At 39.0% G+C, this 17,716-nt stretch overlaps 1 protein-coding gene across 1 annotated transcript in view; it reads right to left on the bottom strand.

Annotated features, from left to right (window-relative positions):
* The window catches only part of TG (thyroglobulin), a 107,418-nt gene that overhangs the window by 18,665 nt on the left and 71,037 nt on the right, over positions 1 to 17,716 (bottom strand). Inside the window, exon 7 of the mRNA XM_044684388.1 lies at positions 10,618 to 10,725. Within this exon, the coding sequence (XP_044540323.1) occupies positions 10,618 to 10,725 (108 nt within the window). The remainder of the gene's footprint in view (positions 1 to 10,617; positions 10,726 to 17,716) is intronic.

The following is a 17,716-nucleotide window of genomic DNA, read 5'->3' as shown; positions in this document are numbered from 1 at the left end:
CTCTCTCTCTCTCTCTCTCTCTCCCCCAACTATCTATCTATCTATCTATCCATCTGTCCTTCCATCTGTCCATCTGTCTATTTTATCTATATCTGCTCTCACTCCTTATCCCAACATTTATACCTATATTTATAATAATTTATCTGTATGCTTTCTCCCACATTAGAAAGTAAGCTCCTTGAGGGCAAAGACTTTTATTTTTGTCTTTGATCCACAGTGCCTAGCGACTTGCCTATTAAGCACATAAGAGGTGCTTAATAAATGCCTGAGGCAACTAGATGGCTCAGTGGATAGAGTGCTAGATTTGTAGTCAGGAAGATCTGAATTCAAATCTGGTCTCAGACACTTACTAGTTGTGTGACCCTGGGCAAGTCACTTCATTTCTGTTTGCCTTAATTCACTGGAAAAGAAAATGGCAAATTACTCTAGCATCTTTGAAAAGAAAGTCTCATGAATTGGTCCATTGGGTCACAGAGTCTGATATGTCTGAAACAACTGAGTGACACCAATAAACACCTAATGATTAATTGATTGACTGATTTCAGGTAAAACGCTTGGTGTGGAGTCAGGAAATCTAGAATATACATCCTGTCTCTGCCACTTACCATCTATGTGAGGCAATCTGCTGTAGGGGACAGAATACTGCAGTTAGAATCAGAGGACCTGGTTTTGAATCCTGAACCTGCCACTCACTACCTATGTGAACCTGAACAAGTTACTTGCTGGATCCTAATGTGATAACAACCCAATGAATAAACAATAAAAGAGGCTGATACATATTTCCTAACTTGGTCATTTAGTCTCCTCCTCCTCCTCTTCTTCCTCCTCAATAAGTTGTTATCTAATTTTTCCCATCTTGTATTTGTGGAAATTTATGTTTTGAACCTGAGATTTGACATTTATTTTTATCATGTTTCCTTTTTTTAAAAAAACCTTTAACTTCTGTGTATTGGCTCCTAGATGGAAGAGTGGTAAGGGTGGGCAATGGGAGTCAAGTGACTTGCCCAGGGTCATACAGCTGGGAAGTGTCTGAGGCTGGATTTGAACCTAGGACCTCCCGTCTCTAGGCCTGACTCTCAATCCACTGAGCTACCCAGCTGCCCCCTCATGCTTCCTTTTTATTAGGTTCTGCCCAGTTTTCTAGTTTGTCAGGATCTTGACTCTTATCATCCAGTGTGTTAGCATATTACTTATGCCTAAATTCAGGTCACTAATAGAAATGGTAGACATCACAGTCAGAGCCAACAACAGACCCTTGGAACATTCCACTGGAGGTTTCCTTCTAAGATGACATCAAATCATCTGTGACTACTTTTTGAATCCTGTTATTCATTTAGTTCTGGAGACATCTAACCATGCCATTGTCTAGGCTATATTTCTTAATATTTATCCTAAAGAATAGTTTATCAAATACTTTTCTAAGCCTAGGAAAACTATATCTTCAGTGACTAGCCCAGGATCACAGAGGTAGTGCTAGTAGTGCCATGAACTGAATCTGAGTCTTCTAATCCTAAACCTCCAACCCTCTTTCTACTCCATCACTCTCCTATTACCTTCAGTTTTTATTTGGATGATCTTATTAACCATACAAGGAAGGAGTAGCTAGCCCGGCCACTTCAATATTTTCTTTGGACCATTAATTCTTTAAAAAAATGGTCAAGGCAGTGAAAGAGCAAAGATAATATTTGGGATGTGTAATTTTAAGATCTCTGGAAAACATGAAGAAATATAGTAGTCATCTGTAGCTTTTACAGCTCCATTCCAGAGAAATGGGATAATTTATAGAAAAGATAAACATTGCTGCTTCCTTAGTCATCTTAAATGTTTTCCTGTGGACTTCTTAAAGGAATAGAATGAAAAACTTTTCCCATTTATACAAGGCTTATAGTTTGCCAAATTCTTCCCTCACCATTATCTCATTGGACACTCAGAGAAGTTCTGTGTGGAAGGCTGAACAGGCCATTTTTCTCAACCCTATTTAAGGAGCAGTAACTATTATTCTAATTCACATTTCTATAGCACCTTCAGGTTTAAAGATTACTTCTTCTCAAGCTCAACAAACTCCAGTGGCGTCCTATTACCTCAAATAAAATGAATCTATTCAGCACTGAAAGCCCTGTACAATCCAGCCCTAGCTTAATGTTTTGGCTTTATAATATATTATTTGACTTCATATACTCTTCAGTCTGGCCAAATTGATCTTTCTGTCCCTTACATGTAATTTCCCACTTCCCATTGCTGTGACTTGAATAAAATCCCTCTTATCTCTGCCTCTTCAGACCCTGTTTTCCTTCAGTGTTCAGTCAAGTACCCTTACTTACAGGAAGCCTGTGTCTGTTCCCCGTTCCCCCAGCTGCTAGTGTCTCCACTTTCCCTCCAACAAATTGTCTTGAATTTGTTTAGTATACATTTGGTACTTATTATGTGTCTACGTGATGTGTCTCCCTTGCCCCCAGGAGATGGAATGTTCTATGAGAGGAGGGAGTATTTCTTTATTATCTTTGCATCCCCACAACCTGGCATGATGCCTGGCACATAGTACTCATTTGCTAGATGCTTATTGTCTGGATTCTTATTATCACTAACAACACATGACATTTAAGAGAGGATCGAGTATTGAGTTTGGCATCAGAGACCTCGGCTGGAATTAGCACCCAGGAGATACTGGGTAATTCCTTTTACCTCTCTGCATCTCAAGTTCCTCCCTTGTAAAATGAGAGGGCTGACGTAGATGCTTTCTAAGGTTCTTTCTAGCTTAAAATTATAATATCCGATTATCTACATAACCTTGTTAACTCCTTATAATCATCTTTCTTTTTCTCTCCCTGGTGCTGTGTCACAGATTTTTTTCCTTGGGGGCAGATCCTCACAAAAGAACTCTAAATTGTTATCATCAGTAAAAATGACAAAAACTCTTTGGGCATGTAGCAGTATTAACATCTCCCCTCTGACACTGCCCCACTGCCAGTACATCCTTCCCACTTACAAGCAAGGTAATTTCGCCATACCAGTCACTACTCTGCCCAAGCAGTAATAATAACGATGGTAATAAAAGCAACAACAAAAAAGAATTATTTGAGGGGGCTCACTGTCTGTCATCAATTAAGAGATGACAAATCCTTGTAGGAAGAATACAAACCCCACAAATATCCTTCAGAAATCAACAAATAAGTTCTGTTGGAATGAGATCATCACCATAGACACAACTGTAGCCTCCATGGCCCAAACACACCATTAATCCAGAGAAATTTACAAACATGTGTTTTTAGTAGTTGTCACCGTATTGAAAACACAACCTCCCAACTGCATGGAATGATAAGTTCTCTAACTAGAAAGACCTAGCAAAATATTTTTTTAATTCATAAAAAGAGAGAACAGGAAGAAATACCTCCCAGTCCCCATCATACTGTCTGTTACTGGAGTTGTCCTAAGATACTTTTAGTGAGTTTACAAAAGGTGAACTTGCAGTTCAACACTTTTGATTATTTAAAAAAAATACGTATTTTATCCATTTGGAAAATAATTGGTCAAATACTGAATAAAAGATTCATAGTAAAATAGCCATTTGTTTCTATGTGAACTTCATTGACCATAATGATGAAATAATGACGATGACGATGATGATGATACATCTGGCATTTAATCAGTGTCTCAGGGCTTGAAAAGTACCATGCACATACTATTTGGGAAAAGAACATTGGCTCTAAAGTCTGAGGGCCAGGGTTCAAATCCCTTCTTTGGCCTATATTACTGACCATGGGCAAGTCACTTAACCTTGGTGAGTCATGTTTGCAAAATACTTAAATGCAAATGTTAAAATGTAAATGTTGCAAAATGTACAAAAGTTTGTAGAAAGTGGGGTTTGGACAAGATAGCCTTCAGGGTTTCCTCCAGCTCTATAATTTTGTGATGATATAGTATCACTTGATTCTCCCAACAACCATGGGAAGTGGGTACTATGGGTATTATTATCTTCCTTTTTAAAGATAAGGAAACTGAGGTTCAGAGAAGTTAAATGACTTGTCTATAGTCACACAATTTATACAGGTATGAGGTAGGATGCAAACCTATGCCTTTCTCTCCTCTGTCTCTCTGTGTCTCTGTCTCTGTTTCTTTGGTCTGTCTGTCTGTCTGTCTCTCTCTCTCTCTCTCTAGTTTGCCTTCTGTCTTAGAATCAACACTAGATATCATTTTCAAAGCAGAAAAGTTGTAAGAACTAGACATTTGTGGTTAAGTGACTTGTCTCTAGGAAGTGTCTGAGGCCATATTTGAACCCAGGATCTTCCATCTCTAGGTTTGGCTTAGAAAGCCACTGAGCTACCTAGATGTTCCATAGACCATCTCTTGAGGTTTGAAGATGTTGAGATGTGTCTTGGGCAGAGAGAAAGTTTAAAAATTAATAATTCTATAACTAAGTCTCTATTATAACTCCAGAGTACTGGCACCATGCCTCTGCCTGTTTCCTCACACTGTGACTCTATTCTGACTCACCTGGACTTGGATTGCTTAATGGCTGTCCCAGAATTCTGACACAGCCTGGTACTGGACCTCATTTCTGGCTGTTCCCTAGGTGTCATTATTGTGCCTGCTTCAGACACCTTCCCCATGCCCTGGACTTACAAGATAAGGAGAAGACTGTGCAAAGGACCACACTGAAAGTCTGACCAAACTCTACCCTCTTCTCCTCCATTCCCAGAAGCTCTGTACTTTTTGAATCACCTTTTTCTCTCTTACCTATACTATAGAATTATTTCTCTATTACTATTCTATGGGATTTTTCCTCTATTATCTATTCTATGAGATTATTGCTCTATTATCTTTTCTATGGGATTGCTCCTCTATTACTTATTCTATGAGATTATTCCTTTATTACCTATACTTTGAGATTACTCCTCTTATTGCCAATTCTATGGAATTTTTTTTTAGTTTATGAGGTCTAAAATTTTAGATCTCAACTTGGAGCTGGAAGAGTCCTTATCATTACCTCCATTTTCTAGAAAAGGAAACTGACAAAGAGAAGCATAATGACTGTCCATTGTAAATGATTGATTAATTAATAAACATTTATTAAGCCAGGGGCCATACTAACTATTTATGTGGCAAGTGGCATGTGGCACAGTGGATAGAGCACCAGGCTTAGAAATAAGAAGATTCCTCTTCTGAGTTCAGACACTACCTATGACTCTGGGTCAGTCATTTAACCTTATTTTCCTCAGTTTCCTCATTTATAAAATGAGGTGAAGAAGAAAATGGCAAACCATCCCAATATCTTTGCCAAGAAAATCCCAAATGGGTCACAAAAAGTCAGACATGACTAAACAACAACAATCTACTAAATGCTAGGGATAAAAATAGAGGCAAAATATAGATACTGACTTCAAGAAACATAATCTAATTCATTTAAAATCACATCAAATAGTGTACAAATTATTGGAGCAAGAAATATTTTTTAAAATAATAAAAGTTAGCATTTATATAGCACATTAAAGTTTACAAAATGTGTTATATGTTATTTCCTTATATCTGCACAACATCCCTCTGTGGGAGATAGTAGTGTTGTTATCTCTATTTCACACATGAAGAAATTGAGGCTGAGAGAGGTTAAGAGCTTTGATCACATCCTCATTCCTGCTATTACCCACAAGGATTCCATTTCCAAGTTCATGCATGACCTCTGAAATTCCTTTATCTCATAGTCCTTTAGCATTCTATATTTTTGATTGCCTTCTGACTCCTAATCCTGTTCTTTGTCTTCCTAGGGACCTGTAGTCCCTTTACTCATTAGCTCTTTCCCAGGCCATCTCCTCTGCCCTTGCTATATTTTTCCTTCCTTCCATAATTCATCCCTTTGTTGAACATTCAACTCCACACTGTCCTCTAAACTTCAGTTTCTTACCCCGAATCCTATCACTCCTTTATCCTGATCATGCCTTGCTGTGCTCATCCTTAGATTAATCCCACCATCAGCTGCCTTCCCTTCTAACTGAAGAACTGAGAACAATCACAGAACCATGAAGACTGTCCACTACAAATTTATGTTACATGATCTGAATTAGGCTCTCACTGTGGCAAAGTAATCTTTTTTTATTTTTTAAAAACAATTCACTAATCTACTCAATACAGTGATTTCCCCCCAACGTTTTCATCTCTCTTCAATCCACTCATGACACTTTCTCCTCTCTTGTCTCTTCCATCTTGTCTATTTGGAGTTCAAAGTCCCTCTCAGCTGAGAATCTTGCCTCATTATTCACTGAAAAAATTGAGGCCATTTGCTAAGAACCCCCCTTTCTTTCTTCCTACTCATATTATATAACAGATATTTTTCCAAACCCTCTTTTCCTTTTTCTCTGTCTTAAATGAAGAGATGGCCTTCTCCTAGTTAGGGCAAACTTATCTATGTGCATGAGTGATCCTATTTCATCCCATATTCCTCTAGAATATTCTACCCTCTATCATCGCTATTTTCTTTTTTAAAAAATCCCTTAGCTTCCGTCTTAAAATCAATACTATGTATTTATTCCAAGGCAGAAGAACAGTAAGGGCTAGGCAAGGAGAGCTAAGTGTCTTGCCCAGGGTGACACAGCTAGGAGGAGTTTGAGGGAATATTTGAATCTAAGATTATCTATCTCTAGGCTTGGATCTCTCAATCCACTCATCCACTTAGCTACTCCTTCATTCCTACTTTCTAACTAATCTTCAGTCTCTCTGTTTATTGGCTTTCTCTACTGTCTACTAATACACCCATAGCTACTCATCCTTCAGAAACTCTCTTCTTGTTCATGGCAAATCTCATTAAGAAAGTCATCTATAATCAAAGCCTTTACTGAATTCTCCTCTCCCTCTTCTAAACTCTCTGTAGTTTGGCTTCCTACTTCATCATTCAACTGAAACTTCTCCCTACTAAGTTATCAATGATCTTTTCCTCAAGCCTTGTTCTTCTCAACCTTCCTGCAGCCTTAAATACTGTCAGCCATCCTCTTCTTCTGAAATCTCTCTTTTCTAGATGTTCCTCTTTCTCCTCCTACTTGTCTGACCACTCCTCAGTCTCCCATGCTGAATCTTTATCCAAGTCATGCTCAATAACTTGAGTGTCCTCCAAGTCTCTCTCTTAGGCCCTCTTCTTTTCATCTTTATTATTATGCTGGCTGATTTCATCAGCTCCCCTGGATTCCATGATCATCTCATGCAGATGACTGTAAGATTTATTTAACCAGGCCTTTCCCTTGTCTCCATTTTTATGTTTTACAACTGCCTATTGGACATCTCAAATTCAATGTCCTGTATATATCTTAAATTCAACTGGATTAAAATAAACACTCATTATCTCTTCTCCCAAATCCTCCTGCAACCAAACTTTCCCATCACTGTCACGGAGATTAGTATATTCCTAGGGACCTGGGCTTGTAACCTAGGTATCATCCTCAGTTTCTCATTCTTTCACCACCCATACCCAATCTTTGCCAAGTCAAGTGGATTCTCCCTTTGTAATATTTTCCATAGACATCTCCCTTCTATTCTCTGACCACCACATTCTGGTGCAGGCCCTCATCCTCTCACATTAGACTATTTACAGTGACCTGCTGGCTGATCTTTCTTCTTCAAGTTTCTTCCCAGCCCAATCCACCTTCCACTCAACTGTCAAAGTGACCTTATAAAAGCATGGGTCTGGCCTTGTCAGTCCCTTATTCAATCAACTCTGGTGGCTCCTTTTAACACCAAGATCAAATGTAAAATCCTCTTTTTGGAGTCCAAAGCCCTTAATAGCCTGGCCCCTTCTTACCTTTTCAGTCTTACTGTTATTCCCTTCATGTGCTCCATGACCCAGTGACACTGACTGCCCACTACACTCTAGCTCCCCACTCTGAATTTTCACTGTTTTTTCCCCATGCCTGGACTTTTCTTACTCCTCCTCTCTGCATGATGGCTTCCCTGGCTTTCCTTTAAGTCCCACCTTGAGACTTTCTGTAAGAGGCCTTTCTTTCCCAATTCCCTTCCACATCTACGTCTTTACTCTGAGACCGCCTTCATGTTTTCCTGTATATATTTTGTTGCAGCTATTTCTATGTTGTCTCCCTTAATAGAATGTGAGTTCCTAGAGGAAAAGGACTACCGTTGTCCTTTATTGTGTCTCCACAGCATACAATAAGCATTTGATAAATGCTAATTGACTTGACTGGCCCAGGGTCACACAGCTTGCAATTGTCTGAGGCAGGATTTAAAATCTGGTTTCCTTGGCTCTCAAATTCCATGTTTCATCTTGGGGCAGCTGGGTGGCTCAGTGAATTGAGAGCCAGGCCTAGAGACAGGAGGGAGGTCCTGACTTCAAATTTGGTCTCCGACACTTCCTAGCTGGGTGACCCTGGGAAAGTCATTTAACCCCCATTGCCTAGCCCTTGCCACTCTTCTGTCTTGGAACCAATATACAGTATTGATTTTAAGACGGAAGTTAAGGGTTTAAAAAGAAATACTTTATCCATTATGCAACCTAGTTGAAATGGATTCACTGGGTGACAGCCATGGATGACCATGTCTGTATGATTTTATTGACACTGGATTTTTCTCAGAACATCTGACCTTGACCAAACAAAACTGGATTGAGCTGGTTTCCCCACCTTACTGCAGACTCTCTGGCCTGTAGGACAAGGCTGGTGGTGAGCTCTAGCCAAAAGGACAAAGGCATTGAATACCCTGAATCTTCTGTTTATATAAAGGGCTTGGGGCCCCAGATTAAAGACTTGGTCCTGGAATTATGTGACTATTTCCTACACAACAACAAAAGTCACCAGTAACTCCTGCTTCCAGAGGGGAGATATTTCTGGACACATCTCCCCATCCTCGGTATTTCTGACCACATGTTCAACCAACCACAGGCTGACGCAGGTTTCTTTCATCTTCTAGCCTAAAACAGATGTTTTTTCTCTTTCCTCTCCCCAATGCAGCCCTCATGATTTTTTTTTTTGCCTAGAGTTTTTGCACCAACTGCTTAAATCCTTTCCCTTCTCTTGGTCAACTTGTAATCCCCAAGATATGGGGCAGATCAAACATAGAAACACTTCAAAAGAGGCCTTGAGCATTTCATGGATGACAGATGGGAAAGGGGCTTATGGGAAACAAGGACCAGGGTAGAAGGTTTTTTTTTTGTTTTTTCTCCAAGGAGATAATAGCTTGGGTTTGTGAGGCTGAATTACTCCCTGTTTAAAGCTGCTAAACTTGGTCGAAGGCTATCACTAAGGAAAATGCCCAACCACATCATGTCCCAAGATACAAACATCAGAAACAGATTAGTGGGCTGAATGAGCCATGAATCTGACCGTCTGGCTAGTCTCATGTTCTTAGAAGTCATGAGTTATATTGCAAAGCAGTCTCTGGATTTGGCATTCAAACACGCAGGTTCAAATTCTTGCTCAGCTTCTCCTGAGCTGTGTGACCCTGAGGGAATCTTAATCTTCTTTGGCCTCAGTTTCCTTAATTGCAAGATATTCTTGTAATGACACTAATCGTGTCTCCTCCTTTCTTAGTCTTGTCCTTTGAAGGCTCAGCTCAGAGGCTTCTTCTTCTCTGAAGTCCTCTCCCACCCCTTCAGTTAGAGAGATTTTTTTTTCCTTTCTCACATTTGCCCAGAGCACTCTTCACTCCCATCATCCTTTACCTTGGTGTTCAAATATTCATGTGAAACATGCTATTCTTTGCTGAGGGGAATGTCCAGAGACATTTGCATGTGATTATAAGTTTTAGTCTCAAAAAGAGGGGAAAACTCCCATCTGCACATATGATCACACAGATAAATTGCATATAATTACTGGCATGTCATGTTAAAACCCTAGTGTGGGACACATGCTTTGAGACTCACTGTTCTCCCATATTATAGACATTTGTGAATATGATGTAGCTGTCCCTTCCTGATTCTTCTCTCTCCACTCTTAATTCCTTTCCTCCATCCCAAGGACTAAAAGTTCCTAGTCTTAGATTTGCAGTCAGAGGCTCTTGGTTCAAAGGATTTTTGATACTGACTTGCAGATTCCTCATTGTGGCATTGAATCTCAAAGGCTATACCAAAAGAGTTCAAGTGGCAGCTAGTTGCCACAGTGGATAGAGAGCTGGACCTGGAGTCAGGAATATCTGAGTTCAAATCCAGCCTCAGACACTTACTATCTTTGAGAGTTTTGACAAATCAATTAACCTCCTCCTATCTCAGTTTCCTTATCTGTAAAGTGGAGATAGTACTGGCACTTATCTTCTAGGGTTGTGAGGAGCAAATAAGATCTCTGTAAAGTGTTCCACAAACCTTAAAGTTCTTTCTCAAAGAGAATTGCTATTAAATGTTGGCTGGTCTTGCCAAATTTGAAAGGTACTCCAACAGACTTGATGTGGGTGAGTTAAAGACCCACCTTCTGAGTTTGGAGAGATCATGAGGTTGACTGAGGGGTCAAAGAGCACTTACTAAGTCAAGGAAAGATTATGATCTCTAACAGACCAGGGCATATGTACAAAGTTACAGATTTCTAAAATTCAAAAGGGCTAATTTTATTAAAAGCAAAAAGGCCCTGGATCATCCCGGTGACAATAAATACATTCTCCCATAAGACCAGCTATTTTCTGGTCCTGTGGCCACCTTACCTGTTCTGAGAGTAGGTTTCAGGCACGTAGTACATGTAGATGTTCCCTCGGGTTTCCCTTGCCCAGTGACTAGCCATGTCAATAATGGGGCAGCTGATAAAGTAGTCCCTGGAACAGGCGAGAGAGGAAAGAGAATCTGTTAGCATCAGTGTGGGTAGCCACCCAATGGATGCAATTGTCATTCCTAAAATAATGGATGTCTTTTCTTGAAAATGAGGGTTCTTCAACATCCTAATCTGTGCTTTAGCACTGCCCCAAGAGACCTGCTTTTGCTGCCCATTCCCTGCTAATGGACACACTGTGCCCATTCCTTCAAGGAGAGTCAAATTTTAAGTCAAATTTTAAGCCCATAGCAAACCATTTCAGAGGATAAATAAGCACCCCTCCCATACAAAATCTTTCCCATTTTTAATTGTTAAGGTCCCCCATCTCAACTTATTTTTGAACATGCTATAACTCTTGCTATAGAATTATTTTGTCTTCAAATCTCCAGGGCCTGGCACATAGTGGTGGCTAGACTTGGATAGTAATAACGATGATTGTGATGGTAATAACTAGCATGTAGACAGTGCTATAAGTTTTGCTTTAATGTATATGAACTCATTTGATCTTTACAAATGTATTAATTAGAAATTTTGTACCTTTGAACTACGTTCCCCAGAAGTCCTTCAGAATTTCCCAGAATTCCTTTTAATCTCTCTACCACGTTGCTTGGTCACGGTTTGTATATAGTTGTGGGTAACTCTGCCTCTCTCTCTTTTCCTGGGACCACAGCTTGGTTGGTTTTTTTCTTTATTTTTACTCTAGTTTTTATTTTTACTTTAGTTATTATTAATACTTCATTTTTACTTTTTACTTTAGTTATTAATTAATAAACTTTATGAATATAAAACTTAGAATATTGGATATTAATTTTGCTTATCACACAACAACCTTCTGAAGTAGGTGCTATTATTATCCCTGTTTTACAGATGAGGAAACAGACACAGAAGAGATTAAGTGACTTGACAAGTATCAAATGGCTAGGAAGAGTCTAAGACAGGATGTGAATTCCAGCTTTCCTGATTCTAAGTCCAACATTTGATCCAGTGAGTCACTTCGCTGCTGAATATACTATTAAACTCTTGGATAGAGTGTTGGACTTGAATTAGAATCCTAAATTCTACTTCACATCCTTTTTACATATGTGGAAAATCACTTAACCATTTCAAACTTCAATTTCCTAAGCTGTAAAATGGGGGTAATTGTAGCACCTTTCTCACGGGGCAGATGTGAGGATGAAATGAATTAATTTATTAAAAGAGCTTTGTGAATCTTAATATGCCAGGTAAATGTAAGTCATTATTATTTCAAGTTGGGATCATTTCACTTATTATATTTGTTCCTCAGCACCAAGCATAGTACCTGGCATATAGTAGATGCTCACTAAGTTGATTCATTAATTAAAGGAAATACTTAGTAAATATCATTAAATGTGTAACTAAATTTGAGAGCCCATTGAGGGATGGCTCCTTTGGTTCAGTACCACAAGCATCTGGGAAGTGCTCTGATGTGGTTAAAGTCCTATCATTCTATCTACTTTCTTGGGTGTCTGAGACAAACACAATGAGAGTGAATTTGTGTTATAATTTGGGATGTCTCTTGGGGAGAAGCTGAGAGTAACAGATGAAATGGGAAAAAAGCAAACCAATCGTAAAATATTTATTGAGCACAGTGCTATCCATCTCTGCCCTGGTCACATCATATCTTGAGCATTAGAGTCTATGCTGAGATAAGCTGGAAAAAGGCCAGAGGAGGGAAATCAGGATGGTGAAAGAAACTGAGATTCGTGCCGTATGAGAATTGGTTGACAGAAAAAGGGATGTTTAGCCTGAAGAAAACTACATTTAGGGGAGAGATCAAAGCTGTCTTTGAAGAGCTGTCACATGGAAAAGAGATTATTTTTGTTCTGTTAGGACTGAAGGTTTGGAACAAGGAGAAATGGATAGAAGTTTCAGAAAGGTAGATTTGAGCCCAGTAGAAGGGTGAAAAAAAAAAAAAACAATTGGAACTGTGCAAAAGTGGAATGGGCTGCCTTCGGGAGAGAGAGGCGTCCTCATCACTGAAGGTTTTTTAGTGAAGGCTGGATGATTTATTGTTGAGACTGGACTAGTTTAGGTTAGAATAATATTTTCTAAGATCATGATTCTAGGATTTGATGTTATACAAAAGTGTGATATTTATTGCCTCTGCCACTTAAGTATCATTTAGTATGTGACAACCTCTATGAACATCAATTTTATTTCTCAAAAAAGAGGATAATAATACTTGCATTTCCCGCCTCACAAAATTATTGTGAGGAAAGTGACAGAAGTATTATGGTACTACAAAAATATATTCTATAAATATAACGCTATGGCTACTATTATTGTTATTAGTAGTAATAATATTAAATATATATAAAATACATTAGAGGAAACAATGGACATTGACTTTGGCAAATCTGGCCTCAGACACTCCCTAGCAGTGTGACCCTGGGCAAGTCACTTAAACCTCATTGCCTAGCCCTTACCACTCTTCTGCCTTAGAACCAATATGCAGTCAGGGTTTAAAAGAAAAAAGAGTTTGTTTAAAATCTTGACTCTGCTACTTACTACCTAAAGCAAACAAACCATTTTAATCTCTTAGGTTAAGAGTGGGGTGGGGATAACCAGGAAAGACTTCATTTATTATATAATATTTGAGTTGAGTTTTGAAGGAAACCAGGGATTCCAGGAGATGCATGTGAAGTGGGAACGCTTCCCAGAGAAAGTGAAATCTGACCCTCATATTTGCAGGTTCAAAACCTAGCTGTCATTCATCGACTCCTCAGTCTTTCTCATTCTTCTCCAGATCCAGTCCCCTGGTAAGTCTGGTTGATTCTACCTTCATAATATTTCTCACTTAACACCCTTTTCTATCCTCTGATCCAGCCACCTCCCCAGTACAGGATCTTATCACTTTTTGCTTGAACAATTACAGCAGCTTTCTGGTTGGTTCTCTGCCTCAAGTTTCTCCCTACTCCAGTCCATCAACTAACAAAAATAAATCTTCCTAGAGAATAGGACTCAATAAACTCCAGTACTTCTTGGATAAGTAAAACAGATAAAAGGGCAGTTAGGTGGAGCAGTGGAGAGAGTTCCGGGTCTGCTTCCTGAGTTCAAACCTGACCTCAGATGTGTACTAACAACAGCATGATCCTGGGCAAGTCACTTAATCCTGTTTGCCTCAGTTTCCTCATCCATAAAATGAACTGGAGAAGAAGCTACCACCATAGGAGGACTTGATGGAGTCAGGATTTAGATTGGAAGTATGATATTTTCATTTAATTTCCTCCATAGGCTTTTTTTCTATTTTAAACCCTTAACTTCTGTGTATTGACTTATAGGTGGAAGAGTGGTAAGGGTGGGTAATGGGGGTCAAGTGACTTGCCCAGGGTCACACAGCTGGGAAGTGTCTGAGGCCGGATTTGAACCTAGGACCTCCCATCTCTAGGCCTGGCTCTCAATCCACTGAGCTACCCAGCTGCCCCAATAGGCTTTTGCAATATATGTCTTCTTTCACCATGTGAGAAACATGATAGCACATATATAACCTATATCATATCACCTGCTGTCTTGAAGAGAGGGGAAGGGTGGGAGGAAGGGGAAGACTATGGATCACAAATAGAAAACAATGATTAAAATTCTAACTACATCTATCTGGAAAAAATACATAATGTGAAATGAACTGGAGAAGGAAATGGTATCTTTGCCAAGAAAACCCTGAATGGCATCACAGAGTAGGACAGGACTGAAAAACGACTGAACAACAACAGTACCTCCTGAACACTCTGCTTCATCTCTGAAATGTCCAATCTTCAATTTGGCTTTTAAAGTCCTTCATTAATTGGTCACTTACTAACTTTCCAATCTTTTTACAATCTTAGTGATTTCCACATATTCTATAATAAAGTAATGATGACCTTCCACCTGCCGCCCCACACATTTTCACTTGCTATTTCCTAAGTTTGGAATACCTCCCCTCCTCATCTCTACCCTCATCTACTCCCCTGACTTCCCACAGGTCTTAAGTTCTACATTCTCCGAGAGGCCTTTCCTAGGTCGCCATATGCATTCTGTTGGAGGTTGTCTCCAAATTACATATGTACATTTTTGTCTGCATCTTTTCTCCTCATGAGCTCCTCAAGAGCGAGGAATAATTTTGCCTTTCTTTGGAAGCCAGTGTCTTGTTGGCTAGCTAAAATTCACCTTGAAGGACAGGAGCAGGAACATGAAAAACTATAGAACTTCCAAGGCGATCCGATGACCAGATCCACCATTGGGGTTTGGCACTCCATCTGCCCGTCTTCATGCCTGTCTGGATGTGTCCGATAGGCTCTTTGAGGGCTGTGCTGTCATATTTCCCCATGTGAGTGGATCCCCATCAGATGGTGGCGCTTACCCATTTTGGTTGTACCGGGGTCCTTAAAAAGCATTCCTTCCCTTGGCACTCACAAGTGAGACAGACACAGGGAGGAGGGGAGGAAATTGGTGGGGCATGGCAGGAGCAAAGGCAGCAAGGCATGAAGAAGTGCAAGACAGAGTCGGAGGGGGTCGGGAACAGACAAGTCTGGTTACAGCAGGAGGTTCCTTTAGAAAGTGTTCAGCCTTCTCACTTCTGATCTCCTCCCAGTATCACAGTGAGTATTTGGAATTGTTAGATTTCCACCCCTCAGGCGATCTGGCTTCCTGCCAATCTATAGCTGCTAACCTATACCTTGGGAAGAACGAATCAATCTACACTCCTTGGCCTAGTAAAATGGGCCAGATGGAGCATTTTCCATGGTGTGTGTGCATGCATGCATACACATGGATATATATCTGTGTAATCGTTTCTTATGGAAAGGTTACTTGGAATAAGTATAGAACTTCCCCACAAGATGGACCAGAAGAAAAGATCATAGGTAAGATTTGAAGCTAGAAACAACTTTAGAAATCATGTTGCTGAATCCATTCATTCTATAAATGAAGACTGAGGTCCAAGGAAAGGAAGAAAATTGTCCAGGGCTGTCCAGGTAATAAAGGATTTGAACTCCAGTCCTTCAACTGCAGGGTCACTATTTTTTTTACTACAGCAAGCTGTTGCCTCTTTTCCATCTATTTCTTTTCTTTTTCTTTTCACAGACTCAACAATGAAAATTCTGTCAATTACCAAGATTATTCCTTCTAATCATAATGAATAATAAATGAATGATATAATAAATAATAACAAACTATAATAGTAATCTGGACTTTGATAACTGAGAAAATAATAATCAATAGTACTTATATGTAACATTCTAAAGCTTGCGAGGAGTTTATATAGTAAGTACTTAACAAATACATAATTGATTTATATACATGATCCTATTATCTATAGGCATTATTACTCCCATTTTCCAGATGAAGGCACTAAGGTTCATTGAGATGAAATAAATTGCCTATGGTCACTGAGTTAGTAAGTATCTAGATAAGGATTTGAATCTAGGATTTCCTCATCCAACAATCTATTCATTGCAAATCTTGATGTAATGGAAAGAATTCTAAAGAACCACTATTCAAATTTAAGCCCCAGTCCTCATCTTATTTTTGGGAAAAATAGCCTCACTCCTCTGAGCCTTGGTTTTCTTATCTCTAAAATGGTTTGAATGAATCATTGATGATTTCCAAAGTCCTTCCCAGCTTTAAATCTAAAATACTGTGAGATGGTATGATTGAATGGTTCCTCTGATGCTGTACCCAACACCTAGTTAACTTAACAGTTCTGATACATGTGAAGAGGATAATATTTTATGGAAATTATATCCCAATCAATATTTCACTCTCTGAGAAACAAGAAGAAGGCAGTTGTAAAATTCCTTCCCAAACACAGGAGGACTCCTCAGAGAATTTCATCTCTGACTTGAGTTGCAACCACTAGCCCCAAGTAACCATGGAGTCTTATTTCAACTCATAGGATACACATATCTCCTGTCATTTATCTATTTAGCCCATGATTAGTGTTTAAAACCAGGGTCATATGGCTCTAAATCAATAGTCAAATCGTGGTTGTTTTGGTGTGTGAACCAGGAGATACTGTTTCTAGTCTTTTTACTATGTGAGTTTAATTTTCTCTTCTCTCATGTTTGAAACTATTTCTACTTGTCCCTGCATTCATGGAAATATTTTTCTATAGCTACTGATTTATTACTCATGTCCATGTCAGTTCCTATGTCCAGCTTCTCTGAGTCTACCATGCCACCTACCAGGGATTCTTTGAATCTTGAATGGGATAGTGCCTTCAAAGCAGTATGTAAACTTTAAAGCACTATATGTATGCTAATTTATTATTATTGCTTTATAATTTTTTATTATTATTATTATCATTATTGTTATCTGTGTGACCTAGAGAAAGTAATCTAGTTTTCTTAAGTCTCAGTTTTCTTTCAAAATATGGGGTTTGGATGAAGTTATCAGAGGTCCTCTCCAGTTCTGAATTCTATGAACCTACTTTTTAAAGTGAAGTGAGATAATTTTTATGAGCTTCAAACTTCACTTTTTCTTCAGCAGAACATGCTGATAATTAATATTTATGGAAATCATGTGGAGGCTAGGGGTTGGAGATTCCCCATATTTCATAAGCTAATCTTTTAAAAAAGTGACCACATAGAATATTGTGTGCTTAAGGGAAATTCCCTCTTTGTTCTTCTGTAAAATGCCCTGAGAGACTGTGAGTTCTATGAGGGCAAGGACTACACCTTATCTAGGAATAGTATCACCCCTGTCACCTAGTACCATGCTAGCGAGACTCTTGTAGGTATCAAACAAATATATGCTGAATTTAAGGGAATTGTGTGTTTTAAAACAAAAACGTCAAAATAAATGCACATAAATCATCAGCATTTCTATACATTTCCAACACACTAGAGCAGCAAGAAGTAGAAAGAGAAACATCATTTAAAATCACCCTAGACAATATAAAATACTTAGGAATCTATCTACCAAAACAAACACAGCAATTATATGAAAACAACTACAAAACACTTTCCAAACAAATAAAACTGGATCTAAACAATTGGAAA

The sequence above is a fragment of the Gracilinanus agilis genome, chromosome 1, assembly GCF_016433145.1.
Source record: "Gracilinanus agilis isolate LMUSP501 chromosome 1, AgileGrace, whole genome shotgun sequence".
Taxonomy (NCBI): Eukaryota; Metazoa; Chordata; class Mammalia; order Didelphimorphia; family Didelphidae; genus Gracilinanus; species Gracilinanus agilis.
Note: the sequence above shows the minus strand (reverse complement) of the source record. Positions and strands in the feature narration are given on the sequence as shown.